Source organism: Sylvia atricapilla, chromosome 2 (genome assembly GCF_009819655.1).
Source record: "Sylvia atricapilla isolate bSylAtr1 chromosome 2, bSylAtr1.pri, whole genome shotgun sequence".
NCBI classification, from domain to species: Eukaryota; Metazoa; Chordata; class Aves; order Passeriformes; family Sylviidae; genus Sylvia; species Sylvia atricapilla.
Genome location: NC_089141.1, coordinates 29,376,376 through 29,403,371, shown reverse-complemented (window position 1 = coordinate 29,403,371; position 26,996 = coordinate 29,376,376). Strand labels below are relative to the sequence as shown.

Here is a 26,996-nt window from a genome sequence, read left to right as displayed (position 1 = left end):
AGGCCAAAAAGCTGTGAAAATGTTTACTGGTTTTGATAGAAGCAGTTGTCAAGGCAGAGGTGGACACACAGGCACACCTCACGGGGCTCACTGAAGGTGTCCTGGGCACTGAGAGCCTCCCTTGAAAAGGATTATTCAGCCCTTAGTCACCACTCAGATAGCAGCGCACGAGGTGTGTGCTGGCAGCCAAGTCCACCCTGCACCTTGCTGCTTGCCAGAAAACTAATGAGCAAATACTTCCGCTTTCAGGCTGTCCCCTCCCCTCTCCCTGCACCTGCAACTAGAAGCAGGACTCTGCCTGGGACAAACTGGAGCCTCCGTGGCAGCAGCTGGGCTGGGAGCGGGGGAAAGCTGACCCAACCAAGAAAGGCCAAGTGAAAGAGGATTGGAGCAGAGCTGGGAGCCATCCTGCTCGTGGGGTTGGACACCAGCACTGAGCAGCAGGTTCTCCCAAACAGCTGAGTCCTCAGCTCTGGGGGAAGATGAGTATTTCATCGGAGCACAAGCCCCTTGGGAAGCAGGTCACCGGCAGCCTGCATATGGTGAGTAAGGTATGTGCTCAAGGGCACAATTCCCTCATATGGGATCAAAGCACCCCTGTTGGGCTACATTTGAGTGGGGTTTTTTTCCCCCCCATATGTTAATCTGAAGACAAATATATCTCTAAGAAGATTCTGTTTAAAAAGCTGTGTCTGACTCTGGCCTGTTTGTACCTGTTGTGTTACAGGAGGGCCAGGTCTCTCACAGGCATGCAAGATCTGAAAACAGCAAATAACCACAGTGGTTCCTTTTCTTTGGCAAGAAATGGGACTCAATTATTGTGAAATTCAATTGGTCAGATCCCTAAACAAAAGCCTGTTGTAGGTTTTGGGGGTTTTCAAAAGTCATATGAGTCTCTAATGATATGAAAGCTGCCCTGTGTTGTTAACATGCAGGATGATCAGGTGGGAGCAGAAGTTTTTCTAGCTGTAAGGAAAATTAATGGCTATCCCAGACAAGCAGTGTGTTACTAGGCAGAAATCAGTGATGAGATTGCTTCTTTTTACTCCCCTCTGCCCTCAGTCTGTTGCTAACCAGTTTGTCTTCTTGGCTAAAGCTGAACAATCTCTTCTCCAGACCTCTCTGTATCAAAAAACCCCAATCTTCCTATGTTGCACTTTTCACCTGTAAGTTGCAAAATGCTTCCCTATGGAAGTGCTTGTTTCACAGATTAGTAAACTGGGGCACGAATAGATGGAATGACTTTCTTGAGTGTCACCTTGCTGGCTCATTTCAGAACTGGGAATCAGCTGGTGCCAGTACTTCCAGTCCGCTGGGAACCACTTTGATGCCAGGCTAAAACAATGATTCAAGATGCCAAGAACATGAAGTTAGTTGGGCTACTGTATCAAGGAATAAAATGTTATCCATTTGTATTAGTGACAAACAGCATGAAACATCTGACCTGCCATCTGAAAATGGAACAAAGGCTCAAAAGTCTGAGACTCTCCTGTCAAATGATCCCTGGTGGGGAGTGCTGTTGGTATCTCATAGACTAATGGCAAAGCTCATGGGGAGGGACTTGACTACAGAAACAGCCTTGAGCTGTGTTTTTCACTGGGTGGAAATTACAAGATAGTCTCAGACAGAATGGTGCTTGTCTTCTAGACCCAAGTGTAAATGATTGCTGAAAGATGAAACTACCCACTAGTGCAAAGCAATATTCCAGCAGGGTCTCTGGCCTGAATCTTCTGTTGCTTCCCTGGCTTGCTTAGGGTGTGAGCAAATTTCTGCTAATAGTTTGCTCCTGTTTAAAGGGAAGGTCTCCCTCTGCACCAGGCTGTCTGTTCTAGTCCCGTCCTTTTGTCAGCTCTGTGCTTGTTAAATCCTCAGTTAGCCAATCCAGCTCACTAAGATGAAAGAGAAGCAGAGCTGGCATGAGAGAGCACATAGGTAGGTACAAGAACAGGATGAGGAGAGGGCACGGGAGCCCCCCCTTCTCCAGGTGTGTCCTGTGAGATCAGCTCACGTCATCCCATGGGTCTGTACCCGTGTGATCCAGCTAAGCACTTAAGTACACGCTTCACCTGAGGCATGTGACCAGCAGCACTGAGGCAGCTCCTTTCGTGATCAGATCCAAGAAAGTGCAGGGGAGCTCCTGGAAAATAGCGTTGTTTATTGACTCACACCTTCCCAATGGCAGGTGTGGCCCTGGCCTGGCTTGTGACTTGCATTACAGTAGTGTTGGCAGGAGGGAAAAGATCTGTCTTCTTTCTTTCTTCCCTCTTGTTTTTGTCTGCTGAGTACTATATAAAATGACCAAGTGCAAAGGGAAGGTAGTAAAATTTTTCACAACTGAATATACAGAAAGGTCGATTTAAAAAGTCCAGTTTTCCAGGTATTCAGGCCTCTTCCAATTCAGAAAATGGTGTTAATACAGAGGGTCAAAATAAAAACCTACAATCTTTAAATTTTTCCCTCTTAAGTCCACATCAGTTGCATGAAATATTTTCTTTACTTCCTAACTAAAGCCATTATACATTTTTAGGTACTTTGCTAAACAGCTTCTGTGCTGCACCTCTGAGATAATGGATTTTTGTGTCTTCAGTGTTTGTAGCTGAACTTCCAGAAAACTGGAAGCCGATGCCACCTATTTATAAAGTTTAAAGAGCTTTAGTTTCTCCTTTGAAGAGAAAAGAACAGTTCAGATAATAAAAATGGAGTGGCACAGCTTTGGGCTCTATCTTTATCCCTCTGCACATGGGGTGGGTGAGAGCTCACATACTGCTCTTGCTGTAGTGGCCCACAGGGACAATGCCTGTGAGTGACCTAGGAGATCTATGTAGTGACTCACAGCTTCCCTAAGTGGGGTACTTTTTTTCCTCTTTCCCAACAGGAAAATGACACTTTCCTACATCCCAGAGATGAGGTGAAGACTTAGCCATTTAGAAATGTCCAAGTCTCTGCTGCTCTGGTTGCAAGAGCTGTATAAGCATCCTGCATCTGCTTTTTGCAATAAGTTAGGTGGAGGTTCCCATCTGATGCCTATAAAATGGGAACTCCTACTGCACTTCACACCATCATTCCATCCTCCAACCACAACCATCTGTCTTTTCCTTGACACTTCTGTTATAAACGATAAGAAGCCAATTCAAAATAACAGAATTTATTTAGCAAATTTTAAAAAAAAATTAAAAAGCCACAATAAAATTCGGACAACATCGATCGAATGCTGGGTGGGCAGAGTGACAGTAACAACGGTACTATCCAACCTCAGCCACACACTCTAGGTCTGGTGTAGGGGTTTTTTATACGGTTTATTTGTCCTGAGGCTAAGTCCATTGAAAGTCCAAATATTCATGTATCTCTTTATTTCCAAGCGAGGTCTTGAAAGGGGTTCCCGTAAGTATGAAAGCACGTTGATAGTCTTCCCAGATCTCGTCTTTGGGGTGCTGATTTGGTCATCCTCCAGATCCCCTATCAAGCTGATATCAGATGTTGAGGAGCTGTGAACTGGAGGCCCATCATTGATGAATGGGCCATCTCCAGTCTGGCTATGTCATTTCTGTTGCAAATGTTGTGGTTTCGCAGCTTGCACCACAGGTCTTGGAATCTCAGAGATGCCCTGGAGTAGCTTTTTAATAGACCAAATCTTTGATACACGAATTTATCCATTACATTTACCACACTTCCATGTTGATGACCTCAGACTGATAATGGCTTTTTGTCACTTTTTTTTTTCCTCATTTCTTTTTTTTTTTTTCAGTTGTCACCAATCGTGGAGTTAAATGTTGGTGGGGAGATGTACACAACAACGCTGAGCACCTTGAAGAAACACCCTGGCTCCAAGCTGGCAGAGATGTTCACTGGCCAGCCCAAACTCAGGACTGACTCTGAAGGGAGGTTCTTCATCGACAGGCCAGGCACCTACTTCAAATACATCCTGGAGTACCTGCGCAGTAACCAAGTGCCCACGCAGTGCATTCAGGACGTCTACAAGGAGGCACTGTTCTATGACATAGAGCCTTTGATCAAGCAGCTGGAGGACTCCCCGCAGATCTTCGGGGAGCTGGTGGCAAGGAGGCAGTTTCTGGCTCGTGTGCCCAGCTACAGTGAGAACATCGAGCTGATGATCCGCATCGCGAGGGCAGAAGCGGTTGCCTCCCGACAGTCCAGCGTCATCGTGTGCGTGGTCAGAACCGAGGAGGACGCAGCCAGGTGTCAGGATGCCTTGAACAGTTTGGACATGGATAAAAAATCCGTGGTGAAGTTTGGCCCCTGGAAGGCTGTGCCAAGTATTTCTGATCTGCTGGACTGCATTCAAATGGATATAGAAGCCAAAGGGTATAAAATATCCTTTCAGCCCCATGTTGCTGAAAAAGGTTTTCGCTTCAAATCGCACGACTTCTTCTACAAGTTCCTGTTCACCTGGTGGTAGCAAAGTGCCAGCATTGATAGGGAACATTAGAAAGCAATTACTGGAACAAATTGACCTGGACTGTGGAGACTAAACCATGGGCTACCAGAGGGACAGGAAGAAATGCACAGGCCAATGAAAGGATCTCCTTTGTCTGTTTGCCATATCAAAGAGCACATAAGAGCCAGTCTACTTAGGCTTTAGGGGATAACTTTTTAGGGGATTTAAAAGGCACCAGGAAAAGGAGGGATTTTACTTACTATTCATTCAGTTCAAAGATATGGATCTGTGAATTGAGACAACCTCACTCAACCTAAGGGAAATGCATAATCCCAAATATGTCTCATGGACATGTAGAACTGCTCTCAGTGCAAATGGAAACAGGCCACATATGTGCAAATCCTGACTGAAACAGTGACATTACCACATACTCGAATTAAATTTGGTTTTTTAATGGGATGGCAAAAGCTATTCTCCTCCCTCCTTTCTACACTAGAATCTTAGTTAAAAGGAAGGATTCAGTGTCCTGTGATCTCTTCTTATTCCTCCAATAGACAGCCTACTCTCTAGTCAATGTATTTATTACCATTATTTATTATTTGTTCTGAAGGAAAGACAGAGAACCTCAGCTATGGTCCAGGATCAACAAAAGGCGAAAATAACATCACTGATGTGAGGAGTTTATAATCTAAGGACACACACTCCTCTTTCAGACCACACAATCTTAATCTCTTTCTTATGACACTCTTACTATGATGATGCTGTTTCTAACTACATAAGCTCCTGAAAGAATTGGGAAAACCTGCCATGATTTGGTGGGAAGGAAGTGGTACTGAAGCAATAGCCTGCTAATTCTCTTTTACAGAACAGAAGTTGCATTCTACAATGTGTTTTAAAAAATCTTAGAATTTGAAAGTTTATTTTTATACTGGAGATGGCTTGGGTTTCATCACTCTGAGAATCATAATGGCTGATTTGATAAAGATCATATTGCCTTTACTTCTCAAAAGATGGACTTCTTCCAGTCAAGGACAATAACCATAGAATCATATAATGGTCTCTGGGATTTCAAATAAATAACTTTTAAATTTTTTTGAATGTTGCAGAAATACTTTATTTACTGACATTTTCCCCTCAAGATCCCCAAATTCTAAAGACCTGAAGTTCTGTTTTTAGGGTAACAGAATTGAATCACTCCTAGATAAGCTGTGCTTCAGATGTGCTTATCCTAGCATGGACCTCCCCCAGTGACAGCCATGAGTCACTCCAGTGACTGCAGGGCAGTTCTGCTCTAGGTGTGAAGGGACTCTGACATCTCTCACATTCATAACCTTGGTAAAAATGGATACAGTCAGTGTCTGAGAGGACAAAAAGGTTTAGGAAATAGGCTTTTTTGATAATAACCAAGTGGTTGTTGGTGTTCAGCCCGGAAGAAGAGATATTGAGGAGGCCTCCCAATAGACAAAAGGCTAATTTAAAGATATCTGTTACACTTTGTACAGACTTAAGGGTGAGGAAACTGGTTTAAGTCACAACAACAGAGATGAACATTAGACATTAGGAGAAAAAAATCTCAGTATAGAATAGTTAAAGCCTCACACCAACTAACCTGTGAAGTCTGTAGGACTGCTGCCATGAGAAACTTTAATTGGCACACACTCAAATCCTGTATTCAGTTTGGGGCCCCTCACTCCAAGAAAGATATTGAGGCCCTGGAGTGTCCTGGAGAAGGGCAGAGGAGCTGAGGAAGGGCTCCAGCATCAGGGATGAGGAGTGGCTGAGGGAGCTGGGGGTGTTCAGCCTGCAGATAAGGAGGCTCAGGGGGGACCTTATCACTCCCTACAACTGCCTGAAGGGAGGCTGCAGCCAGGTGAGGGGCAGGACGAGAAAAATTGTTCTGCCAGGAAAATAATCAGGAAAAACTGATTCACTGAAAGGGTGGTCAGACGCTGGAAGAGCCAAGGAATTGGTCAAGTCACCATCCCTGGAAGTGCTCAAAAACTGTGTGGATGTGGCACTTGGGGACAGAGTTTAGTGGTGGGCTTGGCAGTGCTGCGTTAACAGTTGAACTCAATGATCTCAGAAATTTTTTTCTGACGCTAGTGATTCTACGATTCTGATGGAAATAAATTTTCTAATTATTTTTTAATTAATTGTTTTAATTAATCACAAGCACTATATTATTCATTAGCATTGCATTAGTCTTAAGTCACTTCTAGCCAGAATGCGCCTAAGTTTCTTTACACAAACTGTTAGAGTTTGATCGGGAAAATCACTGAAAGTTGAAGTTTTGCTAAACTAACCCTGATATGCTTTGATGAACAAAACCTGCAAGAGAGAGATGTAGTTCTGAAAGCGGACACAAAAAAAAAAGCAAAATTTATAGACTACAAGGGCATTTTGCAGAAACCAGACGATAACAAGAGACTAACAAAGACTCTTCAGTATTTGCTGCAAAACTCCCGATCTGGGAAAAAGATAACAAAAATACTGAGAAATGAGGACTGATTAACATGAGAAGCAAGAATAAATAACCAGTAGAGGACAGAACAGTAATTAATGAAGAGAACGATATCATTTAGAACCAATGAACATTCGTTTCTTTGTTCGCTAAAAAAACCAGAAACAGGTGGGCAAGGCGGCCGTAAGATCGAACACTGGCGAAACGCGCGGTGGGTGCACGCGGCCGGCTGCGGGCCGGGCCGAGCGGCGGCCGCCATCTTGGGCCCGCGTCCCCCCGGCAACGGGAGGCCGCCGGACCATCGAGTGCGGCCTCCGGGCGGAAAGAGCGGCCGCGCCTCCGGCCCCTCCTGCGGCAGCTCTATGGCTCCTCTTCCGGGTTGCGGTGCGGCGTCATGGCGGCGCACCTGAAGAAGCGGGTGTATGAGGAATTCACCAAGGTGGTCCAGGTAACACGTGCCCCCTGGGCCAGGGTGGGCGGCTCCGAGCTCTGTCGTGCGGCGGGAGGCGCCGGCGGGTGAGGCGGAGCTGTGGGGAAACCCGCCGGCCCACCCCGGCGCTGAATCTGGGAGCGCCGCTCGCCCGCTGGGCGTCGGGGCTGGGGCGGCCCCTGAGGGGTAGGGAAGGAGCGGGACGGGTCAGGCCCGAGTTTAAAAAGCTGGAGCAGGCGGAGGGGAGAGGTCTGAAAGAAGGGACTGCCTGGGCAGGACAGTAACAGCCACAGCGGTCTGAGGTTGTTTCTTCCTGGGATAGATGAAGGAGAGGCTAGTGACTGCCGTGGGACATGGGAGCTTCCTTAGGCCTCCCCACGTTCAGTCTGGGCAGGAGTGGGTCTGGGTGTGCTGTGTTTTTGAGCCGCGTCCCTCTGCCCACAGCAGCAGCATGAGGACCTGTCCACTAAGAAGCTGCGGCTGACCAAGCCCAGCAAGTCGGCAGCGCTCCACGTGGACCTGTGCAAAGCCACCTCGCCTGCAGATGCCTTGCAGTACCTGCTCCAGTTTGCCAGGAAACCCGTGGAAGTGGAGAGCGTGGAAGGGGTTGTCAGGATCCTGCTGGAGCATTATTACAAGGTGGTGAAGCTGGGAGCCAAACATGCTTGCTCCTTCTGCTCCTGTTTACTTGGTGTGGGGAATTGAATAGGGGCTCACGGGCTTCTGTGTTCCTGACTCAGTTGCCAACAGCCTGGGCTGAGAGTGAACAACTGTAGCCCTTGACCCAGGTGATTTCTGATTGTGTTACTTGGTCCCTGTGCTGATGGTTTCAGGAGCCTCTGACAAGGGTGTGGCAGTGTCATCCCTGTGTCATACATGACCTGTGTGGAAGTTAATTTGGCAAGGGACAAAAGGCATGTCAAGTTTTCCAGGGACCCTGGCTGTCCAGAGCTGTTTCAGTCTTATCCATCTTTTTCCTGACTGATGCATCCTTACGTTGTTCTTAATTTTCTCTAGCAGTGGAAAAACCTTTTATCTATTACTTAGGTGGTATAAACCAGCACTTTTAAAATCACAGAACTATGGAATGGTTTGGATTGGAAGGGACATTAAAGATCATCCACTTCTGACCCTTCCACTAGGACAGGGTACACCTTCTGCTAGACCAGGTTGCCCAAAAGTCCATCCAGCCTGGCCTTGAGCACTTCCAGGGGTGAGTCAGCTTCCCTGGGCAACGTTCTCTGGGCCAGTACCTCACCATCCTCTCAGTACTAAATTTCTTCCTAATTTCTGCTCCTTCAATCCTGTATATTATGGTAGAACAGTCCTGATGACAGTATCCATTGTTCAAACACATAACTTCAACCCTAAAATAAAAAATGTTTCTCAGTTCAGTTGAGAAAGAGACTACTTCCTTGGTGTCACATTTGTCACTTGGAGGCTGTGTGTGGCACTGAAGTCTCTTTTAAACACTTGAAAGATATAACACTTGTAACTGTAAAATTTCTTGTTGAAAGATGGGATATTTGTTACTGTCATATTTCTGCACCTCTGTGTTCAGTGTTGCACAAATGCTTGGTAAAGTCCAGGTATGACATGCAGATGACCTTTTGCCTTTCTACTCTGCATTGGATATCCTTGGCAATAGAGTGAAAGAGGGACCATCCAGTTATGACCAGAAGTCTTGTGTGCATGAGTCTGTAGAAGCCTCAAAATAAATCTTTTAGATGCATGAACTTTTGAAATTTATTTTAAAGGAATATTAATTGATGAGGCTTACTTACGTAATTATCACCTGTGACAGCATTTGCTGTTTCTTAAATGAGTAGATGTATGTAGGTAAAACATAATGCTCTCTTTTTGTCTTTAACCTTGCTGTGCTGGGTGGTTTTTTTTTTTGGCGGGTGTTGTTTCTTTCCAGGAGAATGATGCCTCTGTGAGACTGAAGATTGCATCCTTGCTGGGGTTATTGTCAAAGACTGCAGGATTTTCCCCAGACTGCATTATGGATGATGCCATTAACACACTTCAGAATGAGAGTAAGTCTCACTTTTGATGTGGCGCTTGAGATCAAGGTGGAATCATGCAGTCAAAGCATTTGGGACAGTGGCAAGGCCTTACATCTCAGGTGTATAATTGGGAATTGCTGATTAGAGTATTTATTTTCTGGTTTTGTGAATGATGACAGATAACACCATGTTCTGAAAAGAATATTCCTCTGACCTGCCTGCTCTGTATCTTTGTTCTAAAGGAGTGCAAAATTTGCTTTTGCATCTACATCTGAGAGCTGTTGCTTCTGAAGTTCTCTCTTCTACAAGACAGTTTTGCTTAAAATGGAAATGTGTTAGAAGAGTATTTTTATATCATGCTACAGCGGGCAGCTCATCAAGCTGTATCAACAGGAGTGTAGCCAGCAGGCCAAGGGAGGGTATTGCACCCTTTTACTCAGCACTGGTTAGGCCACATCTGGCACACCTCATCCAGTTTTTGGTTCCCTGGTATCGGATTAGTGCTGGTGAGGTTGGGTGAGTTCAGCAGAACCACTGAGGTGGTAGAGGACTGGAGTGTGTGGTGTACAGGGCATAGCTGAGGGAGCTGGGCTGGTTCAGGCCTTGAAAGGAGAAGGTTTCAGGATGGCCTTCCAGGGGGGATCAGTCTGTAGCTGGTAACAGTTCAGCAGAGTAGTGCACAGCCTTTCACTCTTCTGTTTTGCAGAGTCTCACCAAGTCCTTGCTCAGCTGTTGGACACCCTGTTAGTGATTGGCACAAAACTCCCAGAGAATCCATCTGTCAGGATGAGGCTGGTGGAGGTAGCCTGCAAGGTAAGGAGGCCTCCCTGGGCCAGGGAACTTTCGTCACTGCCACAAGAAAAAAAAAAGGTAGTCAGTATTTAAATTATTTTCATTTTTCACAACAAAATGTTGCAGTATTAACATTAATAACTGCTGGGAAACATAACACAATCTTTCAAAGGGCTGAAAGAAGGATAAGAATCCAGTTACATCTGCTTGTCTCTTGTTCCACAGCATTTAACAGATTCTTCTCATGGTGTAAGGAATAAGTGCCTTCAGCTAATTGGCTGTCTTGGCCCAGTGGAAAAAGGTGTTGCAAAAGAGGCTGAAAGCCAGGCAGCCAAAGATGTCCAGAAGATAATAGGAGATCATTTTAATGATCAAGACCCTCGAGTTAGGACTGCAGCTATAAAAGCAATGGTAAGTGTGGCTGGTACCAAGGAAGAAATGGTTTGGGGTTGTATAAGGAAGCTGAGAGAGGGCTGCAAACTAATCCAAAGAGGTTTGATTTAAAGATTATTTTAATTAACTTAGTAAAAGCCTGTTTTGTGTATCAGAATTATCTGAGAAGATAAGCTAGGTCTTGAAATATTAGAGTAACATGAGATCTCAAAGGGCATTTGGGTGATTCATAACTTCAGTTTCAGCTATAGTGAAGAAGCTTTTCAGCTTGTTCATTCTTTTGAATGTGTCTACGCTCTTTCTTTTAGTGATACGTTTATTTCTTGATTTAGTGTTGGTTACCAGAAATACAATAAACCATTAGTGCTCCAAAATGCAGCAGGTATCTGCTTATGATAAGAAACCTGTCTGATGAGTCCAGAAAGAAGTTTTTTTCTTTGTTTTAAAGCAAACATTTATCTTTTGCTTCATGGTTACAGTCATTAGTATTCTCTTAACTGTTCATGAGATATACTATATAGTGGTTTTGGGTTTTTTTTTTTTTTGTGTGGGGACTCTTCAGAAGCTTTTAGCCTTGCAGAAATGCAAGCAAAGACCATACATCATTTCGAAATATTGCTTAATGTGAGTTGCCCGTGAGTGTGTGGGGATACAGAAGTTTCTCTGTTACCCTTAAAGTTGATAAGAATGTTCCATCTAATGTGATGGTCAACAAGGATCTTTGAATTAATTTTCTTAAACTCCAGACAAAGAAGGAAGATGCATTTGAGGAGATCAGGTTGAACTTGAATCTCTCTGAATTGTCCGTCTCCTGGACATTGTACTTACTCATCCTTCTAAAAAGAAACACTTTCCTGTCCCCATGGTTCAGTAACGGAAAGATTTAGATGGCATGAAAACTCATGGGCTTTTGGATCCATGTTTCAGGAATGGTAGTAAAGTAATTAATTATCTGTTTCAATTGTGGTTGAATATGGCTAACACGAAAATTTTTTTTGAAGGTTGGGAGAATGAACAGGCAGTGTGCTTGTATAAATTGTTTTTCCCTAATCTGAGTACAAATTACTGTGAGGCTAAAAAATTACACTGAAGTCAAGAATATTATTTAAATATTTACGGTCAAGATAATGCAATTTTTTAATTACAGCAGCAGTCAAGAAATGCAAGCAGCTCAAACAGAAAAACAGTGTTGAAAACTTAGTCTGTATCCCTTAAACCTGTACTTACACTTTCTTGCATTTTTTTTTTCTTTGTGTAGCTACAGCTTCATGAAAGAGGATTAAAGTTACAGCAAGCTATTTACAGTCAGGTAAACCCTTGTATGTGTTTTGTACTTGTTTGCATATCTTTCTTTTTGAATTCTCTGGCAGTGTGTTTTGTGAGGAGGAGGGCACTGAGCAGAGGAGGAGTGTTTTACACTTAGGTTGCTGATATTCCTTGTTGTCATATGACAGTGGGAATAAAAGGGTATTTTGCATCCATTATGCTTAAATGCACTAAAGCGTATGGTTTATTATACGTTGTTTGTTGGGGAGGTGATCATGGGAAGGGCAAGGCCTGATGAAGTCATTCCTGTCATCTGGCAGTCATAGTCTGGGAGTCTTAAACCCTTGTTCATTGGAGTGTACCCATGAAGCTTGTATTGGTTATATCAATAAAACTGTGCAGCTGCAGCCTGTATCAAATCAGTTCTATTGCAGACTCACATTTTATCCTTATTGCATAGTACAGGCAATTCTAGAGTTTATAACATGAGCCTGACTGATTTGATTAGATCTAGTCTGCCTGATCAAACTTGGAAATACTAGAGAGTAGCAGGGAAGACTGGATTCATCTTGATTTTTAATCTGTCCTAACTGTTTCGTGGTGAGGATGCTGATTACATTGTGGGAAGTGAATCACAGCTCAGGTGGACTATGAATGTTCTTTCAGGCCTGCAAACTGTTGGCAGATGATTACGAGCAAGTGCGAAGTGCTGCAGTTCAGCTGATTTGGGTCCTCAGTCAGCTTTACCCTGAAAGGTAGGTCCTGCATGCACTGTCCTCAAAGTACTGGCCAAGTTATCATCCTAATGCTGAGAGTTTCGTGCTGGTAGATGTGAGGAGGAGCTGCTAGGAAAAAGATGTGTACAAAGGGCTGATGCCTGATGAGAATGCACTGGTACAGTGAAGTTTTGGTTCCTGGTATTTGTTACACATACATAGAAATTCAGTATATTTGTTTCTTCTTGATGCCATCCAGTATGGGATACAATCAACAAACTGATTTCTCTATGTCAGCATCGTCCCCATTCCTTCTTCTAATGAAGAAATTCGCTTGGTTGATGATGCCTTTGGAAAAATTTGTCATATGGTTAGTGATGGTTCCTGGGTTGTGAGAGTACAAGCTGCAAAGTTATTGGTAAGTTGCTTTCTTTTCTTCTCTACCAGAGAATAGTTTCTCTTAAGTTACTTGACTTTTCATACATATTTAAAAAAAAAAAGAATGGGAGGATGTTTAAAACCAGGTAGTTAAAATTCTCCCAAGATTCTGAGGTGAAAGAAATGAGGAAGGTTGGGGAAACCCAACAGTTTTTCATCTCAACTGTGCAGTGATTCTTTTCTTGAGAGTAGATGGTTGAGCACTAAAGAAAAAACAAATCCCTGTCATAATTCCGTGCCCCTATTTCTCTGCCACGGGACATGTGAACCAATAGAAAAGCCATATTAACCTCAGTGGGAAAATAAGATGTTCTGAGTCTTTAAGTTCACTGTTTTAGACTCTGATGTACAATAGTGTCAGGCATTGCATAAAGCTATTAGAATGAGTAGATAAGATTGGATGCCATGATGGGATAAGTCAAGAAATTATGTGGTGCAGTTTAGAATAATACTGTTTCTTCCTTTCGATGGTTTTTTCTTTTTCTTTAGGGTTCTATGCAACAAGTTAGCTCCCATTTCTTGGAGCAGACCCTTGACAAGAAGCTCATGTCAGATCTGAGGGTATGTAAATGTTTGGGTTTGTTTCCTGTATGTAGGTACTAAAATCGCACAAGGTTATGTGGGTATATTAATATTGAGTGTGCCTGCTCACCTTGTCCTTGCCTGAGGGTTGCTGAGAGTTAATTGATGATGACAGGTTTTGTTTTAGATTAAAGTCAATGGAGCAATTGCTAGTTTTAGATTTCATTAACCAAGCATGTAAGAAACAGCTCTAGGCTATTCAGGTTTTGCAACAACTGAGAGGTAAACGTTTGTGGTGTTACAATAGTTTTTTGGCTAAAAAGCTTTGTTTATTGTGTATGAAAAGATTGCATCCTAGTTCTAGGAGCAAGCTCTTGGAAACATCCTGTAAGATCTGATCAAAAAATATCAACATTTCAAGAAACATGAGTAGCTAAAGGCTAGTCAGCCCTGTGAGCAAAATTTTTCAGTAACATTCCTTCCTTAAGCAACATGCCCAAGGTTATGTTAATTTTTTTCTGTCTACAAAAGAATGGTGAAGAGCTGCTGTTTTTTGTGTGCTGCTTTGTAAAGGCTGTTAAAGAAAGTGCTGTGCAGGTTCATTTAGAGTGTGTGGGGAAAGGAGGCAGACTAGCAAGCACACTGAATGAATATTCCATTTTACACATTGCTGAACTCTTCGTAGTATTGATATAATTAAAGTACTGAAGTTTAACAAGTTGAGCTGTGAAGTGATAGTGTTTTTGCAGATCATTTATTGGCTTCTTAACTAGATGGGCCTTTGTTCTGACCCAGTTTGGCTGTTTTCACAATGGATGGATGTCTAAGAATGTGTTAATTAAAATGTACTTGTTTTTATCCTTTCCCTACATCAAAACTACAAAGAGTTACTGGCAGTTAGAAACAACCACAGAAGAGTAGATACTGTTTGCTTTTCTTAGCACTTGCATGTGTGTCAGTGTCTAAGCCTCCAGCTACATCTATTTTCAGATCCAGTTTAATATTTTGTTCAATGATCTTTTGAAGTTGACGTGGTTGTAACAGAAATCTTGTTTGGACAGAGGAAGCGCACTGCACACGAGCGAGCCAAAGAGCTCTACAGCTCCGGGGAGTTCTCCAGTGGCAGAAAGTGGGGAGATGATGCTCCCAAAGAGGAGATTGATACTGGTGCTGTGAACTTGATTGAATCAGGAGCTTGTGGGGCTTTTGTTCATGGCCTGGAAGATGAGATGTACGGTAGGTGTTAGCTTGCCATGGGATTAGCTAAAGGAGGGAGATGTGTGTTAGCTAATAAGCATCATGGTGATCCCTGATATGGCAGTTGTTTCAAAGGTACTGTAGCGTTACACAGAATTTTGGATAGAAATGTTCAGTTGAGTAGCCAAAAGCGAATAGCTTTTGCAAATAGCTTCCTATAAATTGTGAAGTTTTTAGTAACATATACGGTAATAAATGGTTTGCTTCTGGTCTGCAGAAACCCACTGGGATTATTTTTTATTGTTGTTGACTTAAATTTAACAATTATATGTAGCCAGAATTTGGCAGAGTTAGTTGCTGCTGTTTGAAATTGGTGTTTTGTCAGCAGGAAAGAAATTCATAGAATCATTTAGGTTGGAAGATACTTCTAAGGCCATCAAGTCCAAATGTTAACCCAACACTACCAAGTCCACAACTAAACCATGTCACTAAGTGCCACATCCAGATGATTTCTGACCACTTCCAAGGATGATGATTCCACCACTTCTCTCTGTAGTCTCTTCCAATGATTGACAACCCAAATGTTTTTTTTTCCCTAATATCCCATCTAAACCTCCTCTAGTACAGTGTGAGGCTGGTATTTGTGTAAACCATGACAGTTCCAAGCTCTGAATGATATTTTTGAATTTGCCTTTAATGTTACTGGAAGAATGAAAGCTAAGTTAAAACATACAAAACCACCATAACAAAAATATTGTTGTAGATTGTGTTGTAAAAGTGCATTTATTATTCCACGAGTCCTGCAAATAAATGCGTGTTTTTCCAGTAGCTAAACTCTCCCTGAAGCTTGCAAGTGCACTTTTTTTCATTTTTTCCTGACTAACAATAAAAAATGTTTCACCAGTTCAACCGCTTGGCCCTATGAAACATGTTCTCCAGTTTCTTGTGCCGCAGTTCTTATGTCAGTATGATGCTGTTGAGGAATGCGGATAAAATTAATGAATTTGAAATATACACAGATCTCTCTTTCCACTGCAGCATTTTTAAATACCTGCTGAGCTCTCCCTGACTGCCAACGCTGCTTCATGTCTTGAATTCCATGTTGTAACGTAAATCTGAATTAGTGTGTCATCTTATGAGAGCAATATTGGCAAAATGTTTCTCTTCTCTTAGTACCTGAGTCTTAATGACCATGGAGACTCAGAGCTGTGACAAAAGCTTCATTACTGAGGAAGCAGGGGTCTTGCTGTCTGTGCTTTTTTGTACTTGATCAGAATCCTGAGGAGTCAGATGTCTTTTAAGAGCAATAGGCCTGAAAGCTCCACACAAGCTCAAGTAAATGTTTTCAAGATGAGCTAATTTGAGTGAAAACTAGAAGTATGTTGAAAACAACAGTGTTTGCAAGACATCAGAATAATTACCATTTTTATGATCCTAGCACATAAGTGTTAGGGGAGCTAATGAGGGTGATTATAAGGAAGAGAATCTCATCTCTGCCTAACCTTGTTATATTTGGGTATTCTTCAAATTCCTGCAATGTTTTACAGCATAAGTACACTAAGGATGCTTTCTGATGCTTTTTTTACTTTAATTCAGATAATTTTAGTATTTAGGTGTCACCTTTTTCCTTTGTTTTAAGGAATCTGAAGTCAGAAACCAGAAGACTTTCATTCTGTTAACTGCCAAAACGTTGATTCTCTGGGGCTTTTCAGCAATTCATAAAGTGCTACGTAGGAAGTTAAAAATGCAGTGAAAGCTCCAAGCAATTAAAATGCCAGGAAGAGTAAAACAACCACAGTTTAATTAACTAAATTAGTTTGCTTAAGATACCAGTGTTATGCTATACTTGCAAAACACACTATGAAATACACAGTATTTATTGCCGAGTTGGAGACCTGTTTTTCACCTGCAGGTCCCTTTTGCAGATGCTTATGGCAGCAGCAGGGGCTGTATCAGAAGTGAGACTTGATTTGAAGATTTGCCTGTGAAAAGGTCCCCAGTGTGTCCCTACTTATTAGGCTCTGTTGCCTTCAGTGTTTCCTTAGCATCTCCAGTCCTTAGCCCAGCCCTTGAATAGTACAAGGCCTCGCTGTTGGGTGCACATTCTTTTAAACCAGACAGTTTTAATTAATTTACAGTTAATTCCCTGCTCCTCATTTACCAGAGGTTCGAATCGCTGCGGTTGAAGCCCTGTGTATGTTGGCTCAGTCCTCGCCTTCGTTTGCGGAGAAATGCCTGGATTTTTTGGTTGACATGTTTAATGATGAAATTGAGGAGGTCAGATTGCAGTCAATACACACAATGCGAAAAATCTCCCACAATATCACACTGCGGGAGGACCAACTGGATACTGTGTTAGCTGTCTTGGAGGTAAGGAATCCTTGAGGAGGGCAGGAATTGCTCTCCTGCTTGCTTTGGGGTGCTTAATTATGTACTGCTGATTAGTCCCTTCCTTTGAGAGCAAACCCACCCTTTTTCTGGGTTTTTTGACTCTTTGAACACTGCCAGTGGTTCCTAAAATCGGGTAGCCTGTAAGCACTGGGGCAACAGAATACTTTTGGAATAGATACATTTTAGATAAAAACTCTTCCTTTGATCACTGTTGTTGCCTCCATGTGTTTCCTTTTGTCTTACCTTGTGGTCCAGCCGTCTATGCACTTAATGTTGCATGCAGCTTTATTTTCTTTCTGCTTCCTTGACTTGGCTGTTTTGGCTACACCTTTACTCACCAAGCCCAGCTGGCCATGGGCCTGAGATCTTTTTTTCTATTTAGAGTGTTTATCAGTGTGCTCTGCCATATAATTGAGTTTCCCCAACCAGCATCATCCCAGTCGCTGTTCAGCCAGAATTCAGAGAATAGCACGAGTTAGCTGCTCTTCCTGGTTGATGAGGTTGATCCAGGAGGAGGTTTTGGCTGTGTGAATGGTACTGTATCAAACTAGTTCCTCTCAGACCTGATTTATTTACTGAGCTATAGCCTCTGAGGCCTATTTTTTTGTTTGTTTTTTAATCTGCTGCTTGTGGTAGGCAAATTCCTGCTTCTTTTGCTAAGTGCCTTGGGAGGTGGTGCAAATCCACTGTTTCAGTTTCCTCACCTTTTATTTCCTTGACCCAGGGCAGCAATTGCTACTCTCAGTTGTGCCTCAGGAAGTAGCAAACTAATTAAACCTATTTTATCAATCTGTAACAAATGCTGTGGCGCATGATCTGACTTTGCAAGTGCAGCAATGAGCTTTAGGTGCCCCACATTTTTGTCATTATTTACATTTGTTTAAGCTGGAGATGTGTGCATTGAGGGATGAAAATGTCCTGGTTAGACTGGGCTCTTCTGTGCTGACTCATCATGTATGATAAACCCTATGTGTATTGTGGTTTATATTATCATAATTTTTATCAGGCATTGGGATAGCTAAAGAACTATTAACATTTTAATGGATTTATCTGATTATGAAAGATACTTGGTGCTTTTCTGTAAAATCCATCTTCAAGTAGAAAATACAGGATATGGAAAAATACCATTAACTTTGGTGCTTCAATTGGTTCCAGCAGCATAAATATGGAACACTGGGGTGTTGAGGGTAACTTCTGTCTTCACCCCACTGCTTTCAATTTATCAGAATTATTGTACCAGGTACGCCTTGCTTTTCTGACCAACTTTGGAATTTGCTTTCCCTGTTGTCCTTGATCTCAGTTTCTGTTGAGTTGTGTTCATTTCTGTCTCTTCATGGTCTTCTGCCTTCTTTGTCTCTGTACCACATTTCTGATGGGTTTTATTAGTGGTCTGGAGTATTTTGTCTGTGGTCATTCCAGTCCTTAGATTTTTGGCTTCTCTGTGGTCATAGTTTGTCTTTGACCAGCAAAACCCCTTTGATCATTTGAGTGTGTTGGCTGTCATTTAAGAGCCTTTAGAAGAGGATTGCTCTTTCTTCTTTTGTGTAAGACTGTGACGAATGAGCTGTTGATACTTAGCAAATTATAATTTAGAAAAGGTAAAATCCACCATTTGAAAAGCATCCAGTTCTTGTGTCCTATCGAATTTTCACCATGTGTCCAGCAGCACCAGGCAAATGCTGATAGCAAGGAATGTGGTGATACATGGGTATGGAATGTCAGGGTGGGTTTTGGCAGAAAGAATGTAATTAATTCAGATGAATATTCTGGTCTGTCCAGCCATTGACATATCTTCTGTGCTCACTCAGACCCTCTAGAGGCTGGTGGCCGGGCTGAAAGCCTGTGGAATTGAACTCCTTGGGTTGAAAATGATAAAAGCCTGCTGTGAAATGCTAAAACAATCTTTAGTGATTGTTTTACTGAGTTACCCAATGCCTTCCTTTTCTTTTATTACAAAGATACATCACCCAAACCAAGCAGTGATTTTTGCTCTGCTTGAACAGGTCAGCAGTGAACAGTTCCCATTCATTCCAGTGAAGGAAGCACAATAGGGAGATGACACCAGGAGTCCCTGCAGCACTTGCCTGGTCTGTCACTTCATCTATGCTTAGCTCTGGCAACTAGAAACAGGCACTGCTGTTCACAGACCTCTTTTATTAACTCAGCCAAGGAGCAGAGGCTGCCGCCTTTAAAGTAAATGTGTGTGTGCAGGCATATTTCACTTGAGTGGTGTCTGGCTTGGGTTTTTATTTTAGGATTCTTCAAGGGACATTCGAGAAGCACTTCATGAACTGTTGTGTTGCACCAATGTTTCAACTAAAGAAGGCATCCATCTTGCACTGGTGGAGCTGCTGAAAAACCTGACCAAGTATCCCACAGACAGAGAATCCATATGGAAGTGAGTGTGATTGTTGTCCTCGTGTGTCTACTTACTTTCCTCTTCTTTTTAGTAAGCAAGGTTCTAGAAAATACTGAGCTTGCCAAGGAGGTAACAGGTATTTCAGGTGTACAGTCTTGTTACTCTGTAAAAATGTACTTATTCCTGACTGGTGTGGACACTCCGTGTTGTTCTTGCATGTCAATACTTGCACTGGGAATCCAGAACTGATGGCCACTCCTGGAAATGTCCCCCTTTTCCAGGCATGCAGTGCATTCACAGAAAAGATGAAGTCAGTTTTCAGCTTAAAATCTCATCTCCTCTATGCAAGTGTTTTTTCTGACTTGATATTGTGTTAAATAGTAATATTTACCAGCAGTTGACTATATCAGATGTGATAACTGGATTTGCCATGTGGCATTGTTCTGTCAGAGGAATTTTTCTAAGTAAAAATAAGGAACTTGTGCATCAGATTTTTTTTTTGCTTTTTAATGTAAGCAATAAAGGGAATGGTGCCCCACACACATGGTTTGAGATGGAATTCTTAGATATTACTGGAAACACTTACATTAGCCTGCTTTGACTTCCAGTGTACTTTTACATTGTTTTTTGAGCTTGAGGGCTTGGGGGTTTTACCTACTATCTTCCTTATTTCTGAAGAAAAAAAATTGCACTCATTCATTAATCTTTAGTATAAAAGCTCCCTAGATTGTATAACTCCAAGTGTTAACTATTTCGTGGACAGTTTAAATTAAAAATGAAAATAGTGCTTGTCCTTTCTTGGATCCTATAAATTATTAATGCAAATGGTCAGCTGTAAAGAAAGAGTGAGCTTGGACAGCAGGATTTTCTTGCTAAAAGTGCTGCTGCAAACATAAAGCAGTAATGCTTTAGAATATTAGATTTTGAAATGTGCCTGTTTACTAACATGTATATTTCAATCTGTGTATTTCCAGATGCTTGAAGTTCCTGGGAAGCAGGCATCCCACTTTGGTGCTTCCATTAGTCCCAGAGCTGCTGAGCACACATCCGTTCTTTGACACTCCAGAACCAGACATGGATGACCCAGCCTGTATCTTTATTTATGAAGCCAGTTGATAATTTTGACTGTGGTAGATTTTATTCATGACTTCCTGACTCTCACATTTCTTCAACCATTTCTCACTATAGCAGACAAACAATCCTATGCCTACTTCTGAATACCTTGCACTTTGTGATTCAGCAAGTGATGGAAAAACTGTTAGCTGGAACCATCTTCATAAATATCAGTGGACTATAATTTGCCTTCTTTTTATGCTGTGATGAATATTCAAGCAATTTGTCAAGGTTTAGGCTTTGCAGATGAGCTCTTTGATGTGAAAACATTTGTCTAGTTTGCATTAATTTTGAAGATGCTTTAGCTTTTAAATAAGAAGAGTGCTTTCATGTGTCTGTTTTCTTTTCAGGTAAAACTTCTGCTATGCTCACTGCTGTGCAGTTTATAAAACTGCACCATCTCTAAGTACAGCAGTGCCTGTAATGCTTTGAATTTTTCATCTTTGTGAAATAGTTCAATATCAGAAATTCTTATATTGGTGTTAGCTCTCAAGTGCTTTAGAATACAAACGATTATTGATACACCGTTCTCCTCAGCAACAGGAGATGCCTTGGAAATGCATTTTCCCATTGTTATTCCCCTTGCTTCCCTTCTGTGCTATGGCTGAACATAATGTTATTTCTGATACATGCTGAGACACATTGGACTGGAACCTTCTCTAGAAGCTGCTCCTTATTTTTCTCCCCAGTCACAGGCCATCGACTAGAAATTCTATACAGGTTTAACAAATGCCCAGTGAGAATTGAAATGGGTTAGAATCAGGTGGAGAGAAATCAATCTGTAATTACATGGTTTAGTAATAATTTGAGTAAGTTGTCCTGTGAGTTGAGAATTAAAGGAACATTGCAGGGGGAAGAATGCTGTTGTTTAACTCAGTGCAGCCTCCTGCCAAGAACTAGAGAGTATTATGTTAGAGAATATTTTGGAGGTAAGTTGCCACCAAATTTTACAGCAGTGTATTATGTGAAGACTGGCATGTGAGCCAGAAGCTGAGGTAAACCTGAATAGTATGTTTCCAGTGTAAACTGATACTTAAAAACATGGTTTTGTTTGCTTCAAAGCAATTAGGAAATTTGAATCGAAGCTTATGCTTGGGATCAGCCCTTTTGCAGGTGTCAGCCTTTGGGCTAACTTTGAAAGCCTTTGGCTGCTCCCTATTTCTGCAGGTCTCAGACTGTGAAAATGTGTTTTCTATTTCAGAATTGATTGTTTGATTCTTTGGGTTGCTTAAAGTCTGTGTGGAATGTTTTTCAGGGCATCTTAGGTAATGCAGCAATTTTCAAAGACTTGGCAGTAAATGTATAATTTTGGTTGCTGTTAGGGCACCAAAAAACTTGAGCAACCTGGTCCAGTGGGAGGTGTCCCTGCCCATGGCAGGGTGGGGTTCGAACTAGTGGTCTTTAAGGTCCCTTCCAGCCAAACCACTCTGTTATTCTGTGGTGCAAACTGGTGAGCACAGTGTAAGCTGTGAGGGAGAGTGAAACTCCACCTAATGCACATGTTCTGTACTTGGGATCCCTGGCTCCTTTCCTTTGTGTTGCTTCTGAGCCATCCCATGTTGGCAGGAACATCGTTTCTCCAGTATGGCTCACTCTGTAATGTTTGTGCTTGGTTTTCATCTGCTCTGACAGCTGTTTCTTTGGGTTTTGCTCAGTATTTTCCGACTATAGAGAGCTCCTAGACAAATCCTGACCAAAGAAAGGGTTGTTGGCTTGTTGTTTTAACTTTCCATCCTCAAGCAGCTCTTCTTGCTGTTATTTTTCTTTAACAATCCATTTGCAATAGACATTGCTGTTCTGGTTCTGATTTTTAATGCTGCTAAAAGTTGCCCAACGATGCCTGCCCTGTTCTCTGACCATACATTCCGACATTACGCGTATCTTCGGGACAGTCTCTCTCACCTGGTGCCTCCATTAAGAGTAAGTAGAACCACTCTGGTTTGGACTTTGACACCTGTTAGGAATGTTGCTGTCTCTTCCATGTTTGTCTGTGTGTAACACTTAGATTCCAAAAGGTTTTTCTCCTATGCACCACGGGAATTAATGTTGAAATGTGCACTAAGGCACTAAAGACAAATGTTAAATTGTTACAATATGGAATTTGTAATATTTTTGGGAGAATAGTAACATTATTGCTCTCAGGTGAGAATAGTATATGGTCTGCCGGTTAGGTAAGAATACTGGGAGAGCAGTGTTCCTGGGAGTTTTCTGTAGCTCTGACTGTGTGTGGGGGAAAGGCCTTTGTAGATCTTCCAACATTTCACTTGTGTCCTACCTGAACAGTTCATTTATGAGTGAGTTGTGTTCCATTCTGCTTTGCAACATGTTTTTCCTGCATGGAAGTATAGGTGAGATTGAAGCTGGCTGTAAGTCGTATCACAGCTCATAGGTGCTTTGTGCAGTCTCAGACTTCCCTTCACTGCACAGTGTCAGAGTTAACAGATGAGGAAGATGTTTCCCTCAAAGGGATGTTGAAGTTTAACCTGAGGATCTCTAGTGCGAGTGGATTATTGTAAACTGGGGAGGATTAACTAAAAAAGGTGCAGATTTGAAAGCCTTGGTATAAATTCTGTACTTGAGAAATGAATTTGAGCTCTGAGTTTCTTGTTAAATAGATGTCAGCATTTTGCAGCATTATTCCCTGTGTTTGATTTTTCTCTTACTTTTTTTTGTTTGTGTGTGTTTCTTCTCACTCAGTTGCCAGGTAGAAAGCTGGTGTCCTCTGCTGTCTGTCCCAGTATTACCCCACATGAAGACCCTTCCCAGCAGTTCCTGCATCAGAGCCTGGAGAGGGTTTACAACTTTCAGCACCTTGACCCACGGGGCATACAGGAACTGCTGGAATTTACCATCCGGTAAGGCCTGGAGTTGCCCTGTTTATGGAAAGAGGTGTTAGAATGCTTGGTTATTTTCTTGCAGGTGCATTGCTTCTGAATATGGGTGTTGGAATTTGCTGTCCAGCATTTCACTTGAGCCTTCCTTTAGAGACTGTTGTGATAAAAGAGTGTTTGTGAGCTGTTTCAAACCAAATTGATGGTGTCAGGTCTGGCACGGCCCCCAGAATAGCCAGTGTGCATTTTGGGTGGAGGTCATCTTTTCAGAGCATGGTAAGAGTTAGGTACGGGAACATCTCTTCTTGGACTGTTCACTTATGCTAAAATACACTCTCAGTTTTTATGGTTTATGGGTCATGGCCTTGTGTCTCGTTCTCAGTTTTGTGTCATTGTAATTTTGATTGTTACTTGCAATGTACATGCACAGGGTTTTCTTGTTTTGCTTTTGTGGGGGGGAAAGGTGTTGTCCCCTTTGCTCTTGCCTTTTTCTGGGTCCTATCACCTTTCGTTCAACAGGAAGGAATGTGCTTCTGGTAGTTTGGGTTCTCATTGCCAGTCCCACTTACAAAGGACTTGGGCATTCCTCATCAGTTTTCAAATCACAGAGCTTTTCCAGGAGTAGAAAACATTCTTGCATGCTGCTGTCTGCTTCTGTATAGATAAGGGCGGGTGCTGTTGCTTCTCAGTGAATGTTTTATGGTGCCTCTTCCATTTCATCTCTAGACTGATTTACACAAACAAAACACTTGAAAAGGATCCTTTCAATGTGATTCCTCTGCTTGGAAAGAGCAAAAGAGCCTTACTTTAAGAGTTAATAAAAAAATCCAAAATGCTTTGTTTTGAATGTGGCATTTAAAAAAAAAAAAGCTTAATTATTTTTATTCCTTCAAAAGAGCTGCCTTCTGTTGTGTGTATGTTGCTGTGAATCATTGTCACACCCATCTGCAGCAGAGAGTAAACAGTGTGCTCTTCACTGAAAACCCAGCTGTGGAAACTGTGAGGTTTGTCCTCAGCTGTTTTGCAGCTGCTGTGTGCCAGCCTAAAATACAGTCTCAAAGCATTTAATGCACTAAAACACTTGAAACAGGTAGTCTCTAGGCCAAGCATCCAGAACCTCTCAGGCCATGACTATTTTCAATTTTTGAGTTGATGGAAATTATTGGCTTGGCTTTTTTCCTGATGGGATTGCCCCCCAGGAAATCATACTAAACCAGATGCTCTCTTCCGTCCTTAAGACAAAAGGAGGATTTGGACAAAGCCAGAAAAAGTGTTAAAGGTTACTTTGCAGAGGGCAAGATATCCCTGCACCAGCAATTTGGGTGCTGAGAGCAGAGGGATAGAAGCAGCTCACAGCAGTGGCTTTTGTCATGGAACATAACTTCCTCCTCCTTTATCATTGTCATCCACAGAAATAACAGACCTTGTGGAGTTTTTGTCTACTTGGGACTCAGAGTTTTGGCTGCAGAGCCTGGGAGGAAGCATCAGTCTGCAGTCTGGTTAGAAATGTAAGACAGGCTGTCTAACAAATCTGTCTGTGGTTTAGTTTCTCCATCTATACAAGAATATTTTTTTTTCTTACAGGGATGTTGAAATCTGTTTAAGATTTGTAAGGAAATAGAATTAATGGAATTGGGAACTGTGTAAGACTGGGAAATGGAGTATCTGCCTAGTTGTTAGCTGAGAGATGACATCCTGTTCCCCATTAGTGTGTTGTGATGGATTGTGACATGGGAATTAAGCACACAGGAGCCTCCTCTTCACTCTGCTCTCTGGAGAAAGATGAAGTGGAATCTCTGTGTGAGGTTGAGACTGACTTGGCTGTTGGTGCACTGTTGGAGAAGGAAAGCACAACTCCTCACTATGAGATACATGAGGGGCTGGAGCATGTCCAGGGGAGGGCAATGGAGCTGGGGAGAGCTGGAGCACAAGTCTGATGAGGAGTGACTGAGGGAGCTGGGACTGTTCAGCCTGGAGAAAGGGAGGGTCAGGGGAAACTTGCCTCTCTGCAAGTGCCTGAAAGGAGGCTGTAAGGCAGTTGGGGACTGGTCTTTTCTCCTGAGTAACAAGGAAGAAGGTAAGAGGAAGCAGCCTCAAGTTGTTCCATGGGAGGGTTAGATTGGATAGTAGGAAAATGTCTTCATGGAAAGGATTTTCAAGCACCGGAAAGGGCTGCCCAAGGAAGTGGTGTATTCACCATTCCAGGAGGGATTTGAAAGACGTGTAGATGTGGTACTTGTGGTGGACTTGGCAGTGCTGGCTTAATGGTGGGACTGGATGATCTTAGAGGTCTTTTCCAACATAAACGATTCCGTGATTCTCTGGTGTGGAAAGATTTCCTTTGGCTGCATATTATACAGATAATCTCATGGATTTTTGTTAACATCTCAGGGCTCAGCAACTCCCTGGTTTGGCAAAGCCAAAGTTTCAGAATTGTGTCCTAAATACAAAGGTAAATCTAAAGCAAACAAAAGAAAGTGATCATCTGAAAGAAAACTTTAAGAAAACATGCCTAGGGATAGAGAACTAAAGCCTTTTGGGTTCCATTAACTGACAATTTTTTCTATACTATTAAAAGCTGCTTATATTGCTGTATGGTTTACAAGAAATATCAGGCAACACATACTATCTAGTTGAGCAAATATCAGTACATCAGATTCCAGCTTGGCGTAGAAGGGCAGCTCTATTTCAGATACAGGTGGTTGCATGAGCCTGACATGTTCCAAACAACCTTTCTCAGCCAACATGAATAGTTTGATTTCCCAGCAGTGTGACACAAATGGGTTGTTAGCTGCTGTAGAAGGCTGGAGTGTTTTCAGTTAAATCTGGAGCTGCCACTCTGTGTGGTTCCCACGGGGCTGCAGAGTAATGTGGGTTGACAGACTTACTGCTTCCACTGCTGTGCTGGTGTCAGCTTCCCAGAAGAAAGGACATGCCAAGTCCCAAGGTGCAAACTGGTTTGTAGTGTGTGTTTTGCTGCTGTTTCTGGTGCTTGCTTTAATAAAAGCAAGCAGCAGGAATAGCTGGCTTTATTGTCACTGCCTTCTGAGTGTGTTGGGATTAAACTGTTCTCTGTCTCAACATCATTTTCTCTCTTTTTTTTTTTTTTTTTTCACATGCTACAGTGATCTTCAGAGGCTTGGAGAACTGCAGTCAGAACTGGCAGGGATGGCAGATTTCACTGCAACTTACCTTCAGTGTCAGCTACTCCTCATCAAGGTTTGAATTCATTTGGGCTTTTTTGAGTTGTTCTTCAAAAATGCCCCTAGTCCATCACAGTGGCATGCTTTCATGTTTTGATGTTCATGTTGAAAAGTGATGTGTGATGAAAGAGCAGGTTCTGTGGATTTCTGATAATCCTGCTTCCCTCCTGTGGCAAATAATTTATGCAGAGACTTTGCCAATGCAGACCTCGACTGCTCTACCGGGCTTATGTTAGTTCACGAGCATTTTGTCAGTGCGGAGTTTATTATCCCACAGAAATCACACTGAGGGCAACTGTGTTAGGAGAGTAACTTTTCCCTGCTGGTGTCTACTGGAATGTTTTTTGTTAGACTGCTGCCATGAGTGCCATTGTTAGAGATGGTGATTTGCAGATAGCTTTATTGGCACCAGTGCCAAGGGAGTTCTTAAGACCTGATTGAGCTGAATATCAGTCATGCTTTCTTTTATCGTGCTGAAA

At 42.4% G+C, this 26,996-nt stretch overlaps 2 protein-coding genes across 2 annotated transcripts in view; both read left to right on the top strand.

The window, feature by feature from the left end:
- The first annotated feature begins 293 nt into the window (after positions 1 to 293).
- KCTD14 (potassium channel tetramerization domain containing 14) lies at positions 294 to 5,900 on the top strand. Its single transcript, XM_066341237.1, has 2 exons — positions 294 to 542; positions 3,746 to 5,900. Exons 1-2 carry the CDS (start codon positions 483 to 485, stop codon positions 4,415 to 4,417), a joined length of 732 nt encoding a protein of 243 aa, XP_066197334.1. The 5' UTR covers positions 294 to 482; the 3' UTR covers positions 4,418 to 5,900.
- A 1,345-nt stretch (positions 5,901 to 7,245) lies between these two features.
- INTS4 (integrator complex subunit 4) overlaps positions 7,246 to 26,996 on the top strand; it is a 31,224-nt gene continuing 11,473 nt past the window's right edge. Inside the window, exons 1-16 of the mRNA XM_066341236.1 lie at positions 7,246 to 7,305; positions 7,732 to 7,926; positions 9,209 to 9,326; positions 10,003 to 10,109; positions 10,314 to 10,499; positions 11,740 to 11,790; positions 12,414 to 12,502; positions 12,761 to 12,881; positions 13,391 to 13,462; positions 14,485 to 14,659; positions 16,785 to 16,990; positions 19,267 to 19,409; positions 20,345 to 20,460; positions 22,270 to 22,403; positions 23,181 to 23,338; positions 26,440 to 26,533. Coding sequence (XP_066197333.1) covers positions 7,252 to 7,305; positions 7,732 to 7,926; positions 9,209 to 9,326; positions 10,003 to 10,109; positions 10,314 to 10,499; positions 11,740 to 11,790; positions 12,414 to 12,502; positions 12,761 to 12,881; positions 13,391 to 13,462; positions 14,485 to 14,659; positions 16,785 to 16,990; positions 19,267 to 19,409; positions 20,345 to 20,460; positions 22,270 to 22,403; positions 23,181 to 23,338; positions 26,440 to 26,533 — 2,019 coding nt within the window. The 5' untranslated portion in view covers positions 7,246 to 7,251. The remainder of the gene's footprint in view (positions 7,306 to 7,731; positions 7,927 to 9,208; positions 9,327 to 10,002; positions 10,110 to 10,313; positions 10,500 to 11,739; positions 11,791 to 12,413; positions 12,503 to 12,760; positions 12,882 to 13,390; positions 13,463 to 14,484; positions 14,660 to 16,784; positions 16,991 to 19,266; positions 19,410 to 20,344; positions 20,461 to 22,269; positions 22,404 to 23,180; positions 23,339 to 26,439; positions 26,534 to 26,996) is intronic.

Excerpts from the sequence above, each read along its gene's own strand:
- KCTD14 (XM_066341237.1), top strand. The coding sequence starts at position 483 with ATGAGTATTTCATCGGAGCACAAGCCCCTTGGGAAGCAGGTCACCGGC. Across the intron at positions 543-3,745 it reads TCACCGGCAGCCTGCATATG|TTGTCACCAATCGTGGAGTT; the intron begins GTGAGTAAGGTA and ends TTTTTTTTTCAG.